Below are 22,529 nucleotides of genomic sequence, written 5' to 3' on the forward strand. Positions count from 1 at the left end.
AACTTGGGATTTTTCTTTTTTCTTTTAAAAAATTTCTTTTTTTGTTCATTTCCTCCTTGTCTGTGTTGAAAATGTTCAATTTTGTGGCTTTTAAGCTCATAGTTTGGGAAACATGAGTATCAATTTTGGTAAAGATAAGCTGGGCTAGTGTGGGCACTGTGGAAATTCAGTCAATATAATCTATTGTTGCTACGTATTTGGGATGAGGAGTAGGAGAAAGGATGAAAGATGAAATTGCAGTTAATTAAGATGAGTAAGAACAAGGTAGTTCTTGACAGCAGTCTCCTGTATACCCAGATAACACTCATCTGGGACTTTGATTGACAACTTTGCATATGGCTAATAGTAAACACCACCACAATCAAGATGGAACATTTCATCACACCCCAGAATTCCCTCCACAATAACTCATTTTTACTACTGTATTCTAGTTGTTGAATAAACACAGTACATTTTATTCTGTGAACGGACATTTGGGTTGTTTCCCATTTGAGCTTTTATAAGCATTGATGGTTTTCCCCCACCTTACCCACTTAAACACTGCATCTGAACATGCACCAACAAAACAAACTTATTATCAACTTCCAACCAAACCACCCAGGATCAGTTTAACAAACTTAACATCTTACTGACCCCTTCCCTTGCATTCAAATTCTAATTCCACCCCTTGAATTCACTTCCCTTCACTGATCAAGTCTGTCATTTCAAAGAAATTATTCCCCTCCTGAAGTCATCCTACCATCTTAATATCCTAATAAAATGCAATAATGAAAAGACATACAAAATACAAGACAAAATTTTTTAATATTAGAATGAACAGATTTAAAATTACATCTTAATAAATATAACAAATATAATGGGGAAAAATAAGAGAATTATAAAAACTGTACACTTTTGTTTACATATAGGCAATTTATATAGAGAATTGCCAATTTAATCGTAACTTTTCACACTTCCATAATGCCTATATGTATACTTTGAATTAAAACCTTATAAATCAGTATTTAAAAAATTTAATGTGATAAGTGAGCTTGCTTCTTGCTTGTTAATTTGTCTAATCTAGGTTGGATTGATGACAATGCTACTCTCAGGGGATAATGTATATTTAAACTGTTTCTATGTTTTGTTTTAATAACACTTAATGTAGAGAACCCAGTCTCACAGAGGTATGTTGAGGGGAACAGAAGAAGAGATTTTAAAGCAATCTCAGCAAGCTCAGGATATTCATTTTTAACTTTTATCCAAAATGAAGCAAGTGATGCTGTATTTTCAAAATTCATTTTCAATCCTTCATCAGTAGCCAGCTTCAACAACTTATCCTGTAGGGTTATAGTTAAATTTAAATTATCTTTTGATGCAAGAAATGGATTTTGTATCCATGAATTTCCTATGCGTGGATCTTCTTTTGATGGAAAATACAATTCAAAACAATCTAACAAATTTGTAAGATGTTCATTGACAACTTTTCGCAGATATGCAATATCAAGATCATTACCTACTTCACTGATAACTGTTGTTAAGTTATGGAACATGTCATAACAATCTGTAGAAACTCTTTTTTTCCAAGCTTCTAACTTTTGTTTTTGTCCTTCAATCTTATCTGCCATTGAAAAACATGTTGCATTCTTTCCTTGCATGCAAACATTAAGATCATTAAAAATACTGAAGATATCAGATAAATAAGCAAGTTTGGCTGTCCAATTCACATCTTTGAAAAGTTGGGACCAAACTGGTTTCTTGCTTTGCAGAAATACTAAGAGTTCATTTCGTATTTCAAACATTCTTGATAGAACTTTTCCCCGTGATAACCACCGTATCTCAGCATGCAATAACAGTTGCTTATGATCAGCTTCCATATTATCACATAATAAAGAGAATAATCTTGAATTTAACGCATTAGATTTTACATAATTCACAATTTTTACTATGTCAGTAAGCACACTATTTAGTTCAGGTGATATTTTTTTCATAGCAAGACTTTCTCGATGAATGATGCAATGTGTTATTTTACATTCTGGTGCAAGTTCTTTAATCTGGGTAACCACTTCAGAATGTTTTCCTGTCATTGAAGCTGCACCATCAGAACACACTCCTACACAAAACTTAAATTCTAAACCACATTTGTTGACAACATAATTCTTCACAGCTTCATACAGTTCTGAGCTAGTTGTGTTTGTTGGTAAAGAGGCTGAAAAAAAGAATTCTTCCTTTATATCATCATCATGTTCAAACCTCACATATACTAAAAGAATTATCATGTTAGCAATATCTCTGCATTCATCAAGTTGCAGTGAAAAATACTTGGCTAGTTTTATTTGTTCTATGAGTTGGTCTTCCATATCATTCGCCAGTTCCTGAATACGTCGCGCTATGGTGTCATTGGAAAGTGGTACTTGAGCTACCTTCTTTGCTGCAGACTCACCCAACATTTCTAAGCAAACTTCTTTGATGCAGTCCTTCACTAGTGTCTCGGCAATTGTGTATGGTGTTTTAGACTTAGCAACCGGAAGTGCTACTTTATAAGAAGCCCGCAAAGCACTAATGTTTATGTGAGAAACACTGAACACCTGCTTTGGTTGGCTTTTCAATTCATTACTCTTTCTTTCAAAGAATTCTTTTGGCTGTGAACTTATTTCTTTATGTTTTGAATATAGATGCCGCTTAAGTTTTGATGGTTTCATTGCTTCATTAGCCAGTACATCTCCACAAATAATACACTGTGGTTTCAGCACTTCACCATCAATTACAGCGACAAAACCAAATTCAATATATGAGGGATCATACTTCCGAGTAAAGCTAGTATGAACTCTTTTGGTTTTCACTTCCTCAGGATGACTTCCATTGTTACCAATTCTTTTACTACTACTGCCATATTCAGAAAAGGTATGTCTTTTCTTCACAAAAAAGTCCAGTGAAGCTTGTTTTTCCATCTGCAAATTAGAATTAAAAATAAGTAATACAGATTTTACTTTTGTCTTTAATAATGTTAAACTAGAAATCAAAAACTAGGCTCGCATCATCAAAAAGCCTACAAATAATAAATGCTGGAGAGGTGTGGAGAAAAAGGAATTCTCCTACACTGTTGGTAGGAATGTAAATTGGTACAGCCACTATGGAGAACAGTATAGAGGTTCCTCAAAAAACTAAAAATAACATATGATTCTGCAATCCCACTTCTGGGCATATATCCAGAGAAAACTCTAATTCAAAAAGATATATGCACTCCACTGTTCATTGCAGCACTATTTACAATAGCCAAGATATGGAAGCAACCTAAACGTCCATCAAAAGACGAATGGATAAAGAAGATGTGGGGTGTATATATATATATATATATATATATATATATATATATATATATATATATATATACATACAATGGAATATTACTCAGCCATAAAAAATAATGCCATTTGCAGTAACATGGATGGACCGAGAGATTATCATACTAAGTGAAGTAAGCCAGAGAAAGACAAATACATGATATCGTTTATATGTGGAATCTGAAAAAAAAAAAAAAAGATACAAATGAACTTATATCCAAAACAGAAAGAGACTCACAGACATAGAAAACAAACTTATGGTTATCAAAGGGGAAAGAGGAGGGGAGGGATAAATTAGGAGGTTGGGATTAATATATATACACTACTATATATAAAACAGATAACCAACAAGGTCCTACTGTATAGCACAGGGAACTATACTCAATATTTTGTAATAACCTATAAGGGAAAAGAATCTGAAAAAAGAATATATATATAAAACTGAATCACTGTTCTGTATACCTGAAACTAACATGATATTGTAAATCAACTATACTTTAAAAAAATTTTAATAACCCCAAAACTAGGCTTGATTAAAAATATAAAATGATTTTTAAATTAAGTTATAAAGATAAATAAATGCTTACATTTTCTCAGAGTTTTATACACTTTTGGGTTACAGCTGACAAGCTAATCATAGCATATCACACATTTTAATGTGAACCTATTGTGCTTGACTAATGTAAAGCTGCTACCACATGTGACTCATCTTGAGAGTTTAACACCCAAATTGAATATTCTATTTGAAAAGATGAGTTCATTAATCACGTGCTTGGGTATTGCAGCAATGTCAAATTGTTGTAACTTTCCAAATACTCTCAATTTGTGTACTTACCTAATTATGGACTAGTATAAACAGTTTGCAGACCAGCACTGGTCTGAAGAACAAACTCTGAGTACCACTGGCCCAAATCATGTGTAACCTTTACATTTCAAAACACTTACCTGAACACATATTAGCTCTACTTTATAACACCTACTGATTGAAAATCTCATTGGTCTTATTTCACACTCTGCATTTAAATCAGAAAACCAAACTCTTTCCCAACACAAATCCATATCTCCCAACCAAATTTATCATCCCCTGCCCTTCCTAAATATTTCTTCACTTGACCTGAGATGCCCTTTCTTAGCTTACCTCTCAACACAAACTCACATATAATTAAAACAAAGTAACATTAAATTCATCTGTCCCCAAATTTATCCTTCTATAGAAACATACCATCATGCATACCATTTATCCCCTGGATCCTAGCTTTCTCATTCCGCTAAGAAATGCCTGACATCAGAAATAAGTAAGAGATACTACTGTTCTTCACCCCAGAACAATAAACAAAGCAGCATCCAAGGTTATAACTTCCAACTTGAAAAAAGGAGTGGAGGGAGGACATTAAATGTAATTGGCCTTTCTTTGGAGAAAATATATCCAAGATGGCCATAATTGTGCTTTAGTATGCCATGTCAAAAATTTCTCACTCATCATGGTCACAGTAAAGTATGAGGCTCTCCCCTGCTTTGATCTACAGCAGACACTCAAACTCTTACCCAGTCTCCTACTTTGTCTGATGAAAATGGTGTCTCTGATGGCTTTAACATTTTGGAGGGTTGAACAGTCAAATTTCTTGGAATCTCATCATGTTTCCTTTTCATTGTAGCGGTCTCATAGCAAAGACTACAAGTTATTCTATGGTGATAACCATCAGTCTCATGTTGAGAGGGCACTCCACAGATTGCATGGACGTTTCTATCACATGATACACAACTACTAACACCTGTGCATTCTTTTTCACAAACTACACAAGATAAAAAATTCAGTCCGCTTTCAGGAGGAGTTTTTTGGGCTATCTTAGGAGTAACAGAAAGATTTTCTTCAATATCACTACTATCTGTTCCAGTCTCAATATTGTCTTCATACTGGGCTCCTAGAGTATTTTCTAATTCCTTGTCGGCCTGTTCCAATTCATTTTCTGTGTTCAGGCTGGCAACAAGTTCTTCAGTTAGCTGAGAATGAGACAAGCCCAGCTTAGCTGCAGAGCTAAATGTACCCTCACATGGAGTCTGTCGCATGCCTCTGTGATAGGGTTGATTTTGGGTCATCTGAATAAACCACAAAAATTCAGCCCAGTGTGATGAATTGTTAGTTTGCATCCAGGAGATAATCCGATTTTGGATATCCTCATTAGTTTGATTTATGGAATTTAGACTTTGGCAGGGCTGAGGTTTCCCATGGACAATTTTCAGTTCTGGCCAAATATAACTAAGTTCACTGACAATCTGGCTTGAAAATTCCCTCCCATTGTCAGACTGTAGAACACTGGGTGCTCCAATAATTGTAAAAATATCTAAAAGAGCATGTGCAACCTCTTTAGGCTTTTTAGATTTTAATGACCGCAAAAAACTCAACTTTGTACGAAGGTCTTGATAATGCATAATAAATTTATACTCCCCATCAGGATTCAACTGCATGTCTATAAGATCTACTTGGCATCTCGAGTTAACTTCCTTAATTGGCTTCGATGTTAGAACTTTCCTGAGTTTTGAATTTTTCTGTTGGCATGGTTTGCAGAGTGTCAAGTATAGCATTATAACTTCTTTTGTGATGTTCTTGTATTTTGCTTGTAACTCTTTTTCCATGCGGGTACGTCCACCATGTCCAATGCTGAGATGTGTGTCATGCAGTATGTCAAATAAATCCTCACTGTGTAAATAATACCGTACTTTATCTGTTTCCCCATTTACAGCCTCAATCAGCTTCTCATGTCCTTGTACCAGGATCACATCAAATCTAGCCAAGCGACGGTAGTCAACTGATTCTTTTTTTGCCTTGGCCTTAGCCTCTTTCACTTCCCTTATTAATTGACAGTACTTTGCTTTAGAAAATATCTTGGTATTATTACTCTTGTTTTCCAGTAACACTGCTAAGCTTCTGAAGAACTTTTCTCTCATGTTTTCTGGTTCAATTTCTGCTTCATTAGTATCTAAGCTACTACAGTTATCATCACCCATGGTTTGAGACATCATGGAAAGCCACAAAAATGACCCTAAAATATAAAGAAAAAAATCAGTTAGACGATTTGGGAATATAATTTAAAATATGTATATTGCTCAAGTAGCCACTAGAGAGAGCTGGAAGTACAAGTAGATGCTATGGACACACAAGAGGAGGAATACAATTTTGGTTAGGGAATCTCCCTTTGGAGGAATAGAGAGGGTAAATGAAGAACTCTACCCAGGAACAAAGAGTTCTGATATAGTAAAGAGTAGTAAGCCAGGATGTGACTTTCCAGAGCAGTATCCAGGGTTAGCCTTAAAGTAAAGCACTGTTTTATGTAAAACAGGGAGCAAATTGATGTTATTATTTTTTCATTTATTTATTAATTACACAAGAACATTTTTTTTTGGCTAGAGAAGTCTCAGAAATACAGTCATAGATATTTTTAAAGCCCCAGACTATACCACACTTTGTTTTATTCAGTCAGGTTAGCTGTTATAGCAACATTTGGGGCTGAAGTTTCAACATCATATATTTGCATGAGCTCCCTTTCGGTGCTTGTAAAACTATAAACCCAATACCAATAATCTTATTACTGATTTTAATAAAGAAAGAGTAGCAGATGAACCTGAAGTAGTGAAAAAGCTCTGACTTAATATAGCATATTAAAATAAATGTTTAGAATAGTCATAATAACAGAAACACTTAGAATAAATCAAATTTGGCTAGTCTTAAGGAAACTATTTTGAAAAAATCAAAAAAATAATTTGGAATTAGCATATCACCTCTAAAGTCTTACAGCTGCTTGGAAAAAAATACTTTCTCTCAAGTCAACATTGTTTATACTACCAATTTGCATAACAAATATTGAGTTGGTAAATTTAAATCATTCTCAAATGTTCATAACTTCCAAAACTTCAAATTAATATGTTACTGTGTGTTTTGGCCTCACTTAAGTCTCAATGGTTCCAACAAGACTTCCTTGATCATTTAATTTAAGCTTACAGTGAGTTCTCCTTTCTTGAGGACATAATTTATTCATAACACAAACTAGCACTGTAGCACTTTCTTCTTTAACTGTTTCATATGTAGAACAACATGGTAAGTTTCTAAAGAAGTAGGGATCACTTTTTCCTCCAGTATCTTTTCCATTATCTAACACATTACTACATAGAAAAGTGTCAGATAGGGAATTCCCTGGTGGTCCAGTGATTAGAACTCAGGTGGTTTCATTGCTGTGTGGTCCAGGTTCAACCCCTGGTTGGGGAACTGCAAAGCCAAGCCTCGGGTGTGGCCACAAAAAAAAAAAGTGTTGGATAAAAATTTGTTAACTTTATAATGAGGATGACAACACTCATGATAAGTGGTATTTCAAAATGTGACTGAAAAGACCATTATATAGATAGTATTTCTTTCCACACTGATACATTTTGCATCATGCTATGGAGCCATGAACATAATGGAAGGTAAACAAGGATAAACTGGGGGGAGGAAAGAAATACAGGGCAATGTAAATGAGAACCAGAGCTTCAGAATATGTACAATCTGAGAATATGAGCTTCAGAAATTAGTACAATCAATGTTAGTAGGTCTAGGATAAGCAGAGAATAAGGAGTTGCTAGGGTTATAAGAAAAGAAAAGAAGAAAATTATATCCATTATACTTAAGCCTTTGGGAAAAGACAGCTGCTCCACAACTAGGCCAGCCTGTGCTGCTGCCTCCACCACACATTACACTGTTAATAGTCCTTAGATCTCTAGTGGACATAGACTTCAGAAATTCCATTTTCTTCAGTAGAATTTCGAAGTAGTATTTCCAAGTCTGAAACAGTCATATGTAACAAGAATTGGGGGCAGAGGCTATAGAAATGGGACCCATGGCTACATTGACAAGTGATCAGCATTTATATAGAGGTATCTCTGATTTATCTACCCACAGGTACTTAATTCCATTGCAAAATATCAATGAAAAATCTTGTGTTCAACTATTTTTTACATTATTACATGACTGCTTAATTCAACTTCTTTAATAGCATTCCACTACACTCGTTGACCTTTCCTTCAGCCATATTCAGTAGAAGCTGCAATGGAATAAAATTTGATAAGCTTTCCATGAATGCACCCTTCCCTCCTCCCAAATCTCATTCTCTTTCCAAAGGTTAAATTATCCTCACCATTATCTTGAAGTGCATGTGGCTCTGGAGATTCACATTCCATTCCGTCCTCTATAGTCTGGAGATGGGTACCTAAGGACGTCTTTGCAGTATCTAGAAGAGTCATTTCTTCCATAGGAACTTCCTGCCCATATGTGCCCTGTGGGACCTGGGGATAAACAGGTACATTTGGAAACTAATATAATATTAATCACATCACTGCACAAACCATAGCTAAACCTCAAAACATTCTTCTATTGAAATAGAATGGATATAAGAAGGAAAAAAAGTCTTCATTGAATTCTTAAGAGGAGTGCAAGATAGAATAAGGAGAGAAATAAAAAATGCTGGGACGAATAAAGCCAGAGCCATACAACAGAAACTGTCTGCATTGAACAGGAGTTGATATGCATCCTTGTGGTTTCTGCTTTGGTGAATAACAATGGAAGCACATTAAAGGAACCTTTCCTAATTTTCCTCCTAACCAGAAGAAAATTGTAAATGAGTTTCAGTGTGAGCAATTAAAAGTAAATATTTGGGGGGTATGCAAATTATCTAATAGGAACTAACTGAACTGTTAAACCCAGGAAGAAATCTGACAGTTGTTGTAGACCAAATGTGGAAAACATTAGCCCAGTGTGTTATGGATGGGAGAAAAAAAAAAAAGCCAATCAAAGTGGATAACTGTTGGCTGAAAAGAAAACATTTATCTTTTCCTTACACCAATGATTTAGTACTCGGTTTATAATTAAATTTACCCAATTGTCCCCATACATACAGTTAACCCTTGAACAACATTGGTTTGACCCTTGGGCGACTATCTATAGGCGGATTTTTTTAAATAGTAACTACTACAGTAAATACTACACGATCCCTGGTTGGTTGAATCCGCATATGCAGAAACGGATATGGAAGAACCATGTATAGGGAGGACTATTTTCAACTGTGCAGAAAGTCGATGCCCCTAACCCCTCACCCCCATAGGTGTTCAAGGGTCACCTGCATTTTATGTTTGCTTTTTTTAAGTCCATGATCCATTCAATATTTATACATTGTTTTTGGTTATTATATCTATTTTGCTTCTTTTAATCTAAAATCATTTCCTGACTTTTTTATGACATTAAATTTGGAAAAGTCAAGGCTACTTGTTTTATAGAATATCGCACATTAGGGACTTGCCTGATTGTTTCTTCACAAGTAGATTCTAGTTGAACTTTTTTTTTTCCTTTCTTTGTTTTTTGAGGAACAAGAGCCCAGTATTTTTAATTTGATCATTTTTTCTTGCAGAGCAGTATTAACGTCCATTACACCTCCAGCAGCAATGCCTTCCTCGGCCAAGGAGGTGAGTTACGGATGGAGCCGAATCTTGAAAGCACCCGAGCCTCAGCCTCCGCGCGACTGCGCGGCAGCAGGGAAAGAACATTTTTGGAAGAATACTACGTAAGTAATGTGTACTTACTGTGTCACACCACACGTTACATTAAGTTGTCAAGTTATTTTATTGTAGATAATGCTAAATTTGATTACTTAGTTAAGGTGGTAACCACCAGATCTATCCATTCAAAAATACACTTTTTCCAACTGTAATAAATAATAATTGGTAATAATTTGGAACTATGCAAATATCTTATTCCCCAATGGTTTTAACATTCATTGATTTCTGCTTGAATCAATTTTTATACTGGGGGTTGTAAAATGGTGACTTCCTACTTTTATAATTCCTTCTACATTTAATAGCTAGCAATTTTCTGTAAAGAGCTTTCTGTCCATCCTACTTTGGGGTCTGTCTCTCTTTCTGAGTAACACTATAGACTTATTTTATAATCTACTCCATCCTCACTCACTTTGATGCTCCAACTGTCTCAAATTTGGCCAGTGGGAGCCCCCCTTATCTGGCTCCTGCAACCTTTTGACATGACCCCACTAGTTTTTGTTTTGTTTTGGTTTGGGTTTTGGCACATCCAAGCTTTCTAGAATAAACAATACAAGGACCACATTGTATTCTCTCTGTCCCAGATCTAGTTCAACTGTTTTTTTCCCAAGAAATTTTGATTCATTTTAGAGGACAACAATGTTTAGTAGCAAAGATTGAGTAGTAGTAGGCTCATTTTTAATAGGTGTCATCTCCTCTAAGCCCTTTCAAGGATAAAGCTGGTAAATATATTTCATAAAATAACATGAATTCAACTCAACTTCAATACCTATAGAATTTTCCTCACCTTTCCATCTTCCATATTAATATCTTCCTTCTCCCACACTTAAAAAAAAAGCAGTTCATAACAATGTATATATATTTACTCATTGGCTCTAAACTACAATAATACAAAAGAGTTTCAGAATCACCATGCTTTGTGTTGTAGAACACTTCCAACAACATACCTACTAAGTAAAGTTCAATATATCTTTGCAGCTTTACAGGCCCATAGACAGTATCCCGCTAAAAGTATATGGTCAGAGTACTGTGGTCAAGCCACCTGAATTATTATTTTCCTCTGTATTACTATGTTAATTTGATATATTGTTGAGTTCATTTGTTTCTGTTTTCATCATTTTGAATTTAGTATTGTTTTTTAAATACTGAAAACACTTACGTGATATAAGAAAAACGAAATATGTATTCAGAGAAGTCTTGCTCATATTCACATAGCCTGCATTCTACTCTCCCCCACTCCCATAAGAAACCATTTTTTGTCGTTGATGCTTTACCCTGTTTTTTTTTTTTTTTGCAAAAATAAGTAAAAACATTATACATACGTATATACACACATGTCTGCATGTATATATTTGTGTATATATAATATATATACAAATTAAATGCAAACGTGTGTATACTTATTTTTTCATACTGTATAGTAGTTTACACCTCCTTTTTTTCACTTAATATAAAAATATCTGGAAATCATTTCATACCAGTTCATAGATATCTTGCTTATGCTTTTTTTGTGTACATAGTACCATTATATTGATGCACCATAGTTTATTCAATCACCCTTATATGGATGGGCATTTAGGTTGTTTACAATATTTTGCTTTTACAAATAATGCTGCAATGGAAAACTGTGTCTATGTTGTTTCTTACTTGTATTTTCCAAGTAAATTCCCAGAAGCAGTATTGCTGGGTCAAATGGTAAATGCGTAAATATGTGTTAGATGGTGCCAAAATCCCCTCCATAGGGATGGTACCATTTTGCACTTCTACCAGCAACATTTGAGAGGAACTGTTTCCCCAGTCAGGCCAACAGATTGTGTTGCCAAGCTTTTGAATTTTTGCCAGTCTGATAGGTGACAAATGGCACCTCAGTATAGTTTTGATTTGCTCTTTTTATGATTGAAGTCGAGCATCTTCTCATAGCCATTTGTTTGTTTGTAAAAAAAAAAAACTGCTCATTCTCATGATCATTTTTATTGCATTTCTGTTGAGATTCACTTACACCTATGACATATTTTGCAAATATTTTCACTAATTTATTATATTGATTTGCTTGTGGGGTTTTTTTGTCCTGCATTTAAAAAAATGTTTCATGTAGAAAAAAAAGGTTTTTGATATTACTTCTAGATTTTGAGTAATTCTATACATTCAGATTATCTTAAGAAGTCATTCTTGTTTGCTCCTAGTTCCTGGATGTTTAAAATTTTATATATTGATCTCTGACACATTTAAAGTTTATTCTGGTTCTGGAATATGGTATGAGGTATGGGTTTCATGTGTTTCTTTTTGAAATGGCTATCTTTTTGTCCCAACACCATTTACTTAAAACACCATTTTCCCCACTGTGATTTGAGATGGCACATATATTGTGTACTCAGTTTTCATATGTGCTCCAGTCCACTTTCATACTTTCTGTTGTTTCATTGATCCAGCTATTCATGTGCCAGTACCACAATTTTACCTAAAGAGGCTTTATGGTATGTTAGTATCTAATGAGACTATTCCTCTCTTCTTTACTCTTCAAGTTCTTCTTACCGATTCTTTCACGCTTATTTACACATATGAATACAGTTCAGTGTTTTAATCCTTTTCAAAAGTAAGCAATTAGTTTTGTTTTCTCCTAACACAGTAGATAGAAATTCATTTTCTATTGTTTTCAAGTTTTGGGTTCTAAGCAACACAGATATCTTCCCTGGCTATAGATGAACCTATAATATAGTAATATCTCATTGTTATTACCTATTAAGGTAATCCCCTTAGAATTCGCTTCTATGGACATTGGCTGGTTGGCTGTGTTCCTCAGCTTCCCTGGGTTCTGCGTGCTTACTTCTTTATGTTACTTATCATTAGCGGGTGAGGGCTCTTGGACTCTGCTATGGTCTGAAAGTTTGTGCCCCGCCCCCCGCAAATTCACACGTTGGCACACTAATACCCAATGTAATGGTTTTAAGAGGTAAGGCCTTTGGGATGTGATTAGAGCATGAAGGTAGAGCCCCCATGAATGGGATTAGTCCTTTATTAAAAAGATAGCACAGAGCTCCTTAACCACCTTCTGCCATGTGAGGTTGCCAATGTGCAACCCAGAAGAGGGCCCTCATCCAACCATACTGGCTCCCTGATCTCGGACTTCCAGCCTCCAGAACCATTGCTTTTACTTGTTTATAAGCCATCCAGTCTGTGGTATTTTGTTATAGCAGCCTGAACAAACTAAGACAGAATCATATTTTACTAATGGTATGGTTAAATAAGGAAAATGCTGAATAGAAGAGGACATCAGTGACCACAAATAGGTTATCTGGCAGGAATATTCAGAAGTTTTTGCCACTGACTTTGAATAAACACTGTCTTTAATATAAAAGCATGTTTGGGAGATCCCTGGTGGTCCAGTGGTTAGAACTTGGCGCTTTCACTGCGGTGGCCTGGGTTCAATCCCTGGCCAGGGAACTAAGATCCCGCAAGCTGCACGGCACGGCAAAAAAAAAAAGAAAAAAAGAAAAAAAGCATGTTTACCTCCAAGTTATCCATGTGACACTGTTTATTATGCTGGTATTTGATTAGGTTTCATTTTCTTGGGAAACCAGAAGTAAGGACCTATTTAAAGCTCTAATGTTATCCTTCCTTCAGTCTTTGTGTAAGTTAATTTACTAAATCTTTGTAAAATATGAATCTGTAAATTCAGTTGTCACACCATTCAATAGGTATGTTTTCCTGGACTGTGTTACAGTCTAATATCTGATGGTGCTAAGGCTATAAATGATAGTCAGTGAACAATAGGGGAATCTTGTAATAATCCAGGAAGGTGGCTAATGGCTAACTGCTTGGCACAGTTTCTTAGCAGTAATCTAGATTGCTCCTGTCTGGCATTTCAATCATTGTAACACTGTATTTGTGTTATCAACTTACTATAGCCTTTACACTGAAACAGTGTCTCTGCCTGTAACTTTCCAGATTAAGTCTAAAGCATCAGTGCCATTCACCAAAAGAAAAAAAGAAAGTAATAAAAGTTGTGTTACAGTGTGTTATACTACTCTAGTTTAGGAGAGCTTTCATTGACTTGTAGACCTTCTACTCACTTCTACACATGGATCTTTGTTAGTCATTTAAGCAACAGGTAAACTGGGAATAAGACACGTTAGGTAGATTCTATTCCACATCTCCACCATTGTGAAATCTAATGAAAATAGATTCATTAATGAAAATAAGTATTCAACAGCCAATAACCTCCCAAAGCTGTCTTAAGAGAACAACAGCCTCTGGGATTAATCACATCTCCATGGTTAATTCTAAAACTGAGCAAGAACGAAAGTTACCAAAAAAAAGGCTGTTACCTCCTGAGAACCAGAATTCTGATTTATACTTATCAGTAGTATACCTTAAAGTGAACAGAACACAAATAACTCTTCAATTGGAGGCTTTGAGTATGGCACCTGATTCCAATTCTTTAAGTGTGCCACTTACAGTGGAAGTGGCCTGGCCACTTCACATCCCTGCCAAGACTGCTCTCTTGCAAATAGACTGGTAGAAGTCATACTGCACTCAAACAGAACATTTCAGTAGTTTGCCTTGCCTGATATTCTTGTTTTCTTGTTTCAAAGAAAACAATTTGGTCGATCAATATATAAGACCCTAGCATGGAAACCTAATCAACCCATGCTTGGCAATACACTTAGCATTAACTGCCCATCTCTTCATCTAACTTGCAAAATCCAAGTAAAAACTTAGCTTATCCTCTGGTGGGCATTTATGAACTTGGTTAATTTGAAAAATTTCTCGCATTGGGCCTTGGCTTTACAAAAATAATTTCTCACTCACATGACATATGAATCTAAAGATGTGCATGTAATCAAGCACCCTAGCCTATCATTCAAGAGACATCAAATTAGAAAGAAATTTTTTTCTTAAAACAATTTTTATTGAAGTATTATAAACTTAGAAAAAAGTGCATAACTGATAAGTGTAGAGCTCGATGACATCCCAAAGTGAACTACTCATGTCAAAAAACAGAACATTAACAGCATCTCAGAAAGCTACTTTTGCCCCACCCTCTTCTCCCAAACTACTACTCTGACATCTATTACCACAGATTCATTTTGCGTTTTGAACTTTATATAAACAGAATCATATAATATGTATTTATTTGTGTCTGGTTTATTTTGTTCAACATTAAGTTTGTGAAATTCATTCACACTGTCGAATGTAGTACTTGTTCATTCATTTTCATTGTTGTATAGTATTCAATTGTACAAATATACCATATATATTCATCCATTACACTTTTAATGGGCATTTTTGTTTAGAGTTCTTGGCAATTATAATAATGCTGCTATGAATATTATTTTACATGTCTTTGAATGTGTTTCTGTTAGATATGTACCTTGTAGTAGGTTTGCTGGATCATGGAGCATGGTTATACATGGTAGATATTTCCAAAGTGGTCATAACAATTTACTCCTATCAGTAGTACATAGGCATTCTAGTAGCTCAACATCCTTACCCAAATTTGGTCATGTCAGCACTTTTAATTTAATAAAGCAGTTACCACGTGTTGTTTTAATCTGCATTTTTCTGATCACTAAGATTGAGTAATTGTTTTGATTTTTATTGGCTAATTGATTATCCTTTTTTTGCAAAGTGCATGTTCAAGTCTTTTCTTAATTTTTCTGTTGGGGTATCTCGTTTTTTTCTTATTGATTTGTAGTACTTTATACATTCGGATATGAGCTTTTTGTATGTAGTTTGTCTGGATCTAGCATGGGGAAAATAAATAAGTCTGGAAGATTTTAGGAAAGTGATGCTTTCACTGATGTCTGAGCTAGTGTTATTTTCAATGCCAAGCAGTGATAAATTAAGCAATGGAAAACAATTATTATGACAAATTAAACCAAACCAAGCATGTTTTTTTTAAAAGCTTTTTATCCATAATGATACTATAAAAAAGGACACTGCCATGAAATGAGTATAAAAGTCAATTATAATGCACATATAAATTCTAAATACTGCCTTAGAAATGTTATTCATTGATCAATCTAAATCACAAAAGTCCTGAATGAAGATGTGACACAACCCAAATTGCCATAATATACTGTTCATCTCCATGTCCTGATTTATTTAAGCTGATTGGCTAATTCGCCATTTGCATACACTGAAAAGAAATACTAGGTTAAATAATCAAGGGTTAACCTATAATTGACAATAACACATAGAATTAACTAATTTTTGCTGGATTAGGAAAGTTAATATAGGTATTAACTTGTGTATTAGTGACATCCCATCATTTCCTATGCTAAATGCTGTTATGATTTTTTTCTCTTCAAAAATTAAAAAGAAAAGAAAAACAGAGGCCATGCCAGTATTCAGGTGTCTGCTAGTGAAAATATTATGCTTTAAAATGTACAGTAGATTACAGATAATTTTATATTCACCAGCAATATCCATGGAAATTATTTTGTTTCTAGAATTGTCATCCCAGTCTCTCAGAATTATCCTCAGCTGAATAATGAAGTTTCTGAAATGATTTTGGTGTGCACAGTGATCAGGATTAAAAACATAAAAAACATGTGGAGAAAACTTTCCTGAGCCACTTAACATTAAGCCATGACTAGTTTAGATTTAATGACAACAATGTTGATCTTTTTCTTACCCCCAATTCTACAGATCAATTCTACAGTAATAGAGAACAAATACTGTCAGAACTATGAACTCTAATAATTCATATTCACCAAGCAGAACAAGATACTCAAATAAAGTAAAGTAAAAGGTGTCAGTGGATGTCAGTATTCTGCTGGATGGCTTGAAAATGTCCATGGATATTGAACCCAAAGTGTACATAAACCAGAATATTCCAAAAGGAAATAGTCAATGATATATGAATGAAAGCCAAGAGGTATTATAACGTCATGGTGGGATTTAAGGAATTTATGTGTTATGCTCTTTTGCCCAGGCTGGACACCATGTTATAAATTTACTCCCTCTTCTCAGACTGCTCAAAGTATATAAGAAACCAGTTTTCTTTTAAAACAAAATTCATAAAATGGTTGAGCCATTTCCCTTTGGTCAGTTTTTCCCTTCTCTGATCTTAAGAGTAAGATATCTTATGTAGGATGCTTTGTATGATATAATAGCATGCATTTCAGGTTGCCCAAATCTTTCCATAACTGGGGGAAAGAAGGTCCTGGAGTGAAAGATATAAGTCATCTGGGAGACAGGGTAACCTGTTTATAATTAAACAATCACATCAATTCTGTAAAGTTGGTATAAGCACAACCAGAGCAACTAAGATATGAAACAAAATACAGATATGGCTCATTGTGATGCATTTGCCACTGACTCCTCCCCCACAAGCATGCACACACACACACACACACACACACACACACACACACACACACACACAGTCTAGCCTCTTGATTCCTCTACATTTCCATTAGAGGGACTAGTCCAAGGTAGGTGGGCCTGGTCTTGGAAGGAATAGGAGGAATTCCACTCTGCCTTTACCACAAAAGTGTAAAGGGTGCCTCTGGATGGCAAAAACAAATTACAAAGCTGAAATTACTTCAAACTGGTTATGAAAGTCATTTGTCTTTCACTATATGATTCCCAGATTTGATTTTTTAAGATTTCTAATAAGAAATTTTGGTCATAAAATAGTGGAGTAAATATGAATGTATTCATTAGAAATGCATGTATTTCCCAATTAATTATAACACCTAACTTATAGTGGCTTAAACAAATAGGGGTTTATTTTTGTCATATGCTAAGAAATCCAGAGGAGGGCAGTTGCTGGCATTGATTCACATACCTAACAGTTCTGTAAGGGACCTGAGTTGTCTTTATATTTCTACTCTGCCATTCATAACATATTGGTATTCATCCCCATGCTTATCATCATGTAATGGTCACAAGATGGCTACCACAGCTCCAGATATCACATCCACGTTCAAGACAGGAAGTGGGAAAAGGCAGAACTAAACACATCTGTGCCATTTTATAAGGAAAATTAAAGCTTCTCCAGAAATTCCCAGAAAATATGCTTATTTCTCTCTGGCCAGACTATGATGCATGGCTAACTCTAGCACAAGGAAAGCTGAAAAGTATTTAGTTAGGTACATAGCCAACATGAACAAAATCAACATTTTTTAAGGAAGAAAGAAGGGGTGTACAATAGATACTGGGTTGGCAGCTAAAAGTGTCTGCAACAATGGCATTTCCCCCTCCCTTCAGAAATCACACAGAAACAAGAAAAATGAGAAACATTTATGCAAACTTGACATTCAATAAGACTAGGAGATTTCTATAACCCTGAGTCACATGAAAAACTATCAAGTATGAGCAGAGCATACCCATTACCCATGGATTGACAAAACACCAAGTCCTACCAATGGTTGCATTTTTCAACAAAGCTAGAAGAGGAAAATTTTAAAGTAACAGGTACATCCTAAGGGAAAAAACTAATATTGTTTATTTTAAACAAAGAGAAAAGGTGTGCTGGCTACAGATAAGAGACTGCCTGTACAGGCATCTATGCAGTAACATATGAACTTATGAAAAAACATGCTTTCTGTAAAACTGCACAAAAAATAACAGGATTTATGGAGAAAATAAAGTTGTAGGGTAGACTATTTAAATCCTACACAACTTTGTCAGGAGAGCATTAATAAAACTACAGAAATTCCAGTAAAAATACAAGTATAGTCAAAAAGACATTAAAGAAATGTTACATTAAGTATAGGATTTTAATTTGAAAGGTGATGGTATCTTGTTAGAAAGAGGTGTAAGGAAAGGGTGAGGCAAGGGTAGAGGATATCATCATCAGAAGTTCAGATGGACAAGCATTTGCACACTTTCAAAGAAATGTAGTGATATTACAAAAAATACAATGACGGTTCTGGCTGATCATCTTGTTTTTATTTCTTTGATATTGGCTTATAAAAAGATATGTAGTTTTTGCTGCTTAAATATTTTCTTTCTTTCATAAAGAAGCTGCTTACATGGCTCCAAATAGGACCTCATGCCATGAAGTAAAATCCTGCTGTGTTCTGCATCATCTTCTAACCACTGCAACTGCTTCTCTATCATACTTAGAGCAGAAGATAACTGAGAAGTGAAATGCTCTTGTGGAGTAGCTTGTTGAACTGCATCATCCGCTTATATGCTTCCATTTGAGCCACAGCATCTAACTGTTGTAGCTCTTGTGTAGAGAGAGCCTCTGCATGAGATTGCAGCAGTTCCTCAATATCTTCACTCTCAACTCCTTCAAATCCAACCTCCTTTGCAAGAGCAATACAGCTTGCTTTGATTTGAGGGAGCTCTTCTGAAGGTTCAAAGCCTTTAGAATCATAAATTAAATCAGGGAGAATCTTACACCACACCCCATCCAAACAGGCTTTTGTGACATCATTCCAGGCCTCTACAAGAATATCAATTGCAGGTTTAATGCTCTATCAATTCCAGAATTCAAAAACTGTGTGTGCATTGTCACCCCCTGTTGATCCAATAAACACCTTGAATGTTATCCTTAAATAATAAGCTTTAAAGACTGTGATCACACACTGATCAGGGAGTAAAGTAGTTGTATGAGGAGATAAATAGAGAACTTTAATACCTGAAGAAAGTTCAGCAACTGTTGGAGGATGGCTTGGTGTGTTACTGAGAATTATAAGAATTTTGAAAGACAAATTGTTCTTCTTGCAATATTTTAAAAAATCATCTACAAAACATCACCTAGACGATAAGTAAATACCTGCCCTGTCATCCAGCCTCTCTTGCTAGACTTATAGTAGTCACCCAGGCTAGTCTTTACAATTCCTTTTAAAGCATAAATCACACAAGCTTTAGTTTTAAATTCCCACTGGCATTCCCACCCAGCATCACAGTCAGTTGACCTTTTGTAGCCTTAAACACCAGATCTTATGATTCCTCCTTCAAGATACAGGCCCTTGAGGCCATTCCAACAGAGACTAGTTTCATCAAAATTAAAAATCTGCTCCAGGTTATAGCCTTCTTTATCAAATTTCTTAACACTTGGGGAAATGTCTTTGCAGCTTCTCTGCACTCACAGCTTCACCAGAGATCCTAATATTGTGGAAATCATAGCAGTTCTTGAAGCCACTAAACCAGCCACTATTTGCACTAAATGAAGGCACTTCTGCAGGATCTTCCACTTTCTTCTTAAGGTCTTCATGTATTGCTAACGTCTTCTCTTTAATTTTGAGAAAGGTTACCTCTGATTGCTTCTTTCTTTGGTATAAAATACAAACAAATGTTCCATTTCTACCATTTCCTTATGCCTTGTTCCAATAAATTTTGTAGCAATGGAAGTTGTTCCAGCTAGTTAACTTTATTTTCCCAGCATTTTCTCTAATTGTTCGTAAAGTTGACTCTTTTATTCCAGTTGCACACCCAGTGTCACATGTTCTTTCATTTATTTCAAAACATTTTATAATTTCCAGCTTTTCTTCAATTGTTAAATCTTTTCTTCTTTTGTGCTCACTAGCAGAAATTTTATCACCAGCATGCTTCTATGGCACTTGCAAACCCCCTTCCTTGCTCATTTTCTGGAATACAAAAAAGTTTAGCAAAAAATACACCAAAATGGGAGGGAACTATGCACATAAGGGCTTCCAAAACAGAGACTGGGGCCAAGAGAGCCAAGAGGAAGGATGTGGAGGTGAATGGACATTATGCACTGTATGTCTGCACAACTTGCTGCACTCAGCTATAGTCATATACTTTGCATTCAGCTGCTCTTACTTGGTGGCCCAAAACATCAACTTTCTGGGAAAACTCATATATGGGCCGGCACAATTTCAGCATTATATTGACTTATTTCCCTATTTACCAATCTCATATGAAAGATTTTGCATTCCAGAAAAACATATTTTAACAGATCAGACTGTATACATACAACGTTCATATTCAAAAAGAGTTCAGATAAATGTATAGATAGTAACATTATAGAAATGTAACAGTGTTTGGCAATATCCATAATGTTCTAAAATTACAGTCATAGAAAGCAAGTATATTCTCTTAAAAATAACCTCTAGTGTGATGGGAAAAGACAGAATACTGGCTCACATACCAACAACTGCAAGTACTGAAAAGTATCTAGAAAATGATGCAATTAATCTCTTCACTGTATAGATGAAGTCATCAAAGTCCAGAGAAGGTGTGTACCCAAGATTATACAGCTAATTAGTGACAGAGCCTATCATAGAACCCAGATCTTATGATTCACCATTTCCTGATATTTCTATTAAATTAGACTACTTTTCTATTTGTCTCTCCTAGAAGGTATTCCTTATATTCCTGTACTGATTTGCTTTCATATATGGTAAAAGTAGCGGGGATCGTAAGAAGAGATAGCTACTTTAATCTCACAGTCACTAAATAAGAGATATTTTCCATTTGCAAGCAATGGACCAAGGTTTCCCATTTGGTTAAACCATCTCCTTATTAGAATCAGCTATCACTGACATGAAAATTGTTATCCCAGATCATGAATCTATTCGTCTACACCAGTGATCAAATAATAATGCCCAGAACCAGAATCTGCAGCCGTCAGTGTGAAGTTAACCCCACTTACTCCACCTTGGACCCACGCATTCAAACTCTTCACAGAAGATGGCCCCTCCAATTTCTCACCTGCTGTCTAGGTTCATCAAGCTCCCTCTCCAAATCTTCCAGCACAGTCACCACCTCCTCTCCACTCTCAGGATGATGCTCCCGCACCCAAGCCTGGAGCTCCTCAGGCAGGATGGTCAGGAGCTGCTCCAGCACCAACAATTCCAGGATCTGCTCCTTGGTGTGTATCTCTGGGCTCAACCACTGACGGCAAAGTTCCCTGAGTTGGCTCAGAGCTTCCCTGGGTCCGGGAGTCTCCTGATAGCAGAACTGCCGGAAGCGTTGCCGAGAGAGTTCCCTGGTATGAGACAAATCCTTCTGCTGGCAGGATTCCTGATCCCAAATAGGGTCTTCTTCTTTAACCTTTACTTTGATAATCTCCCCTTGTTCCTCTGAAGCCTGGCCAACCAAGGCTGGGAGGGCCCCCGGGGCTGCCGCCATCCTTAGCTTAGCTTGGAGAAAGGCTCGCTCCAACAAGGGTCTAGGCAGATTTTCCTTGAAGGCCCCACTCAATTCTTGGTCAGGAAAGTTTTCGATATAAGAAAACCCTGCTGACACAGAAAAATTACAGAAGCAGCTAAAAAAATTTTGTTTAGGTGACAACAGGGCAGTTACTCGAGCAATTCCATTGAAAGTGAAGCCATTCTCTGACAAGTCGGGAAATTGTGAGCACTGAACTACTCACTAACGCTCCAGGACCACAGATTGAGCGGCAGGTTACTTGCGAGACAGAAAACTGAGGAGACTTTGGCCCTAAATAAAGCCTAGATATACGAGCTCCACCAAAGAAACCAGACAGGTCTCTCCGAAACCGGCGCTCCCTGTGGCTCAGGCCCGGGTGGAGAGGGCGAAGGCCTCCTGCCACACGGCTAGCCGTCTGCGGAGGAGGCCCGATTGTCGCCGCGCAGACACAACCTTCCCTCCACCCGCGCTTCCCCTCAGAGAAGCACGGACTCTCTCGCGCCACGCCAGAGAAATGGGCCGCGGGCGACACTCCCGGCCGACGCAGCTGCT

General features: G+C 36.1%; 1 protein-coding gene across 2 annotated transcripts; it reads right to left on the reverse strand.

The window, feature by feature from the left end:
• Positions 1-1,013: 1,013 nt before the first annotated feature.
• SCAND3 (SCAN domain containing 3) lies at positions 1,014-22,529 on the reverse strand. Of its 2 annotated transcripts, XM_061195803.1 has the most exons (4): positions 21,537-22,529; positions 8,489-8,636; positions 4,869-6,364; positions 1,014-2,930 (listed from the first exon to the last, which is right to left on the reverse strand). In XM_061195803.1, exons 1-4 carry the CDS (start codon positions 21,954-21,956, stop codon positions 1,014-1,016), a joined length of 3,981 nt encoding a protein of 1,326 aa, XP_061051786.1. In that variant the 5' UTR covers positions 21,957-22,529. The 2 variants fall into 2 exon arrangements, with proteins under 2 accessions (XP_061051786.1, XP_061051787.1); XM_061195804.1 differs by lacking the exons at positions 1,014-2,930; positions 4,869-6,364; positions 8,489-8,636 and adding an exon at positions 20,280-20,449.

This window comes from Eubalaena glacialis, chromosome 7, assembly GCF_028564815.1.
Source record: "Eubalaena glacialis isolate mEubGla1 chromosome 7, mEubGla1.1.hap2.+ XY, whole genome shotgun sequence".
Classification (NCBI taxonomy): Eukaryota; Metazoa; Chordata; class Mammalia; order Artiodactyla; family Balaenidae; genus Eubalaena; species Eubalaena glacialis.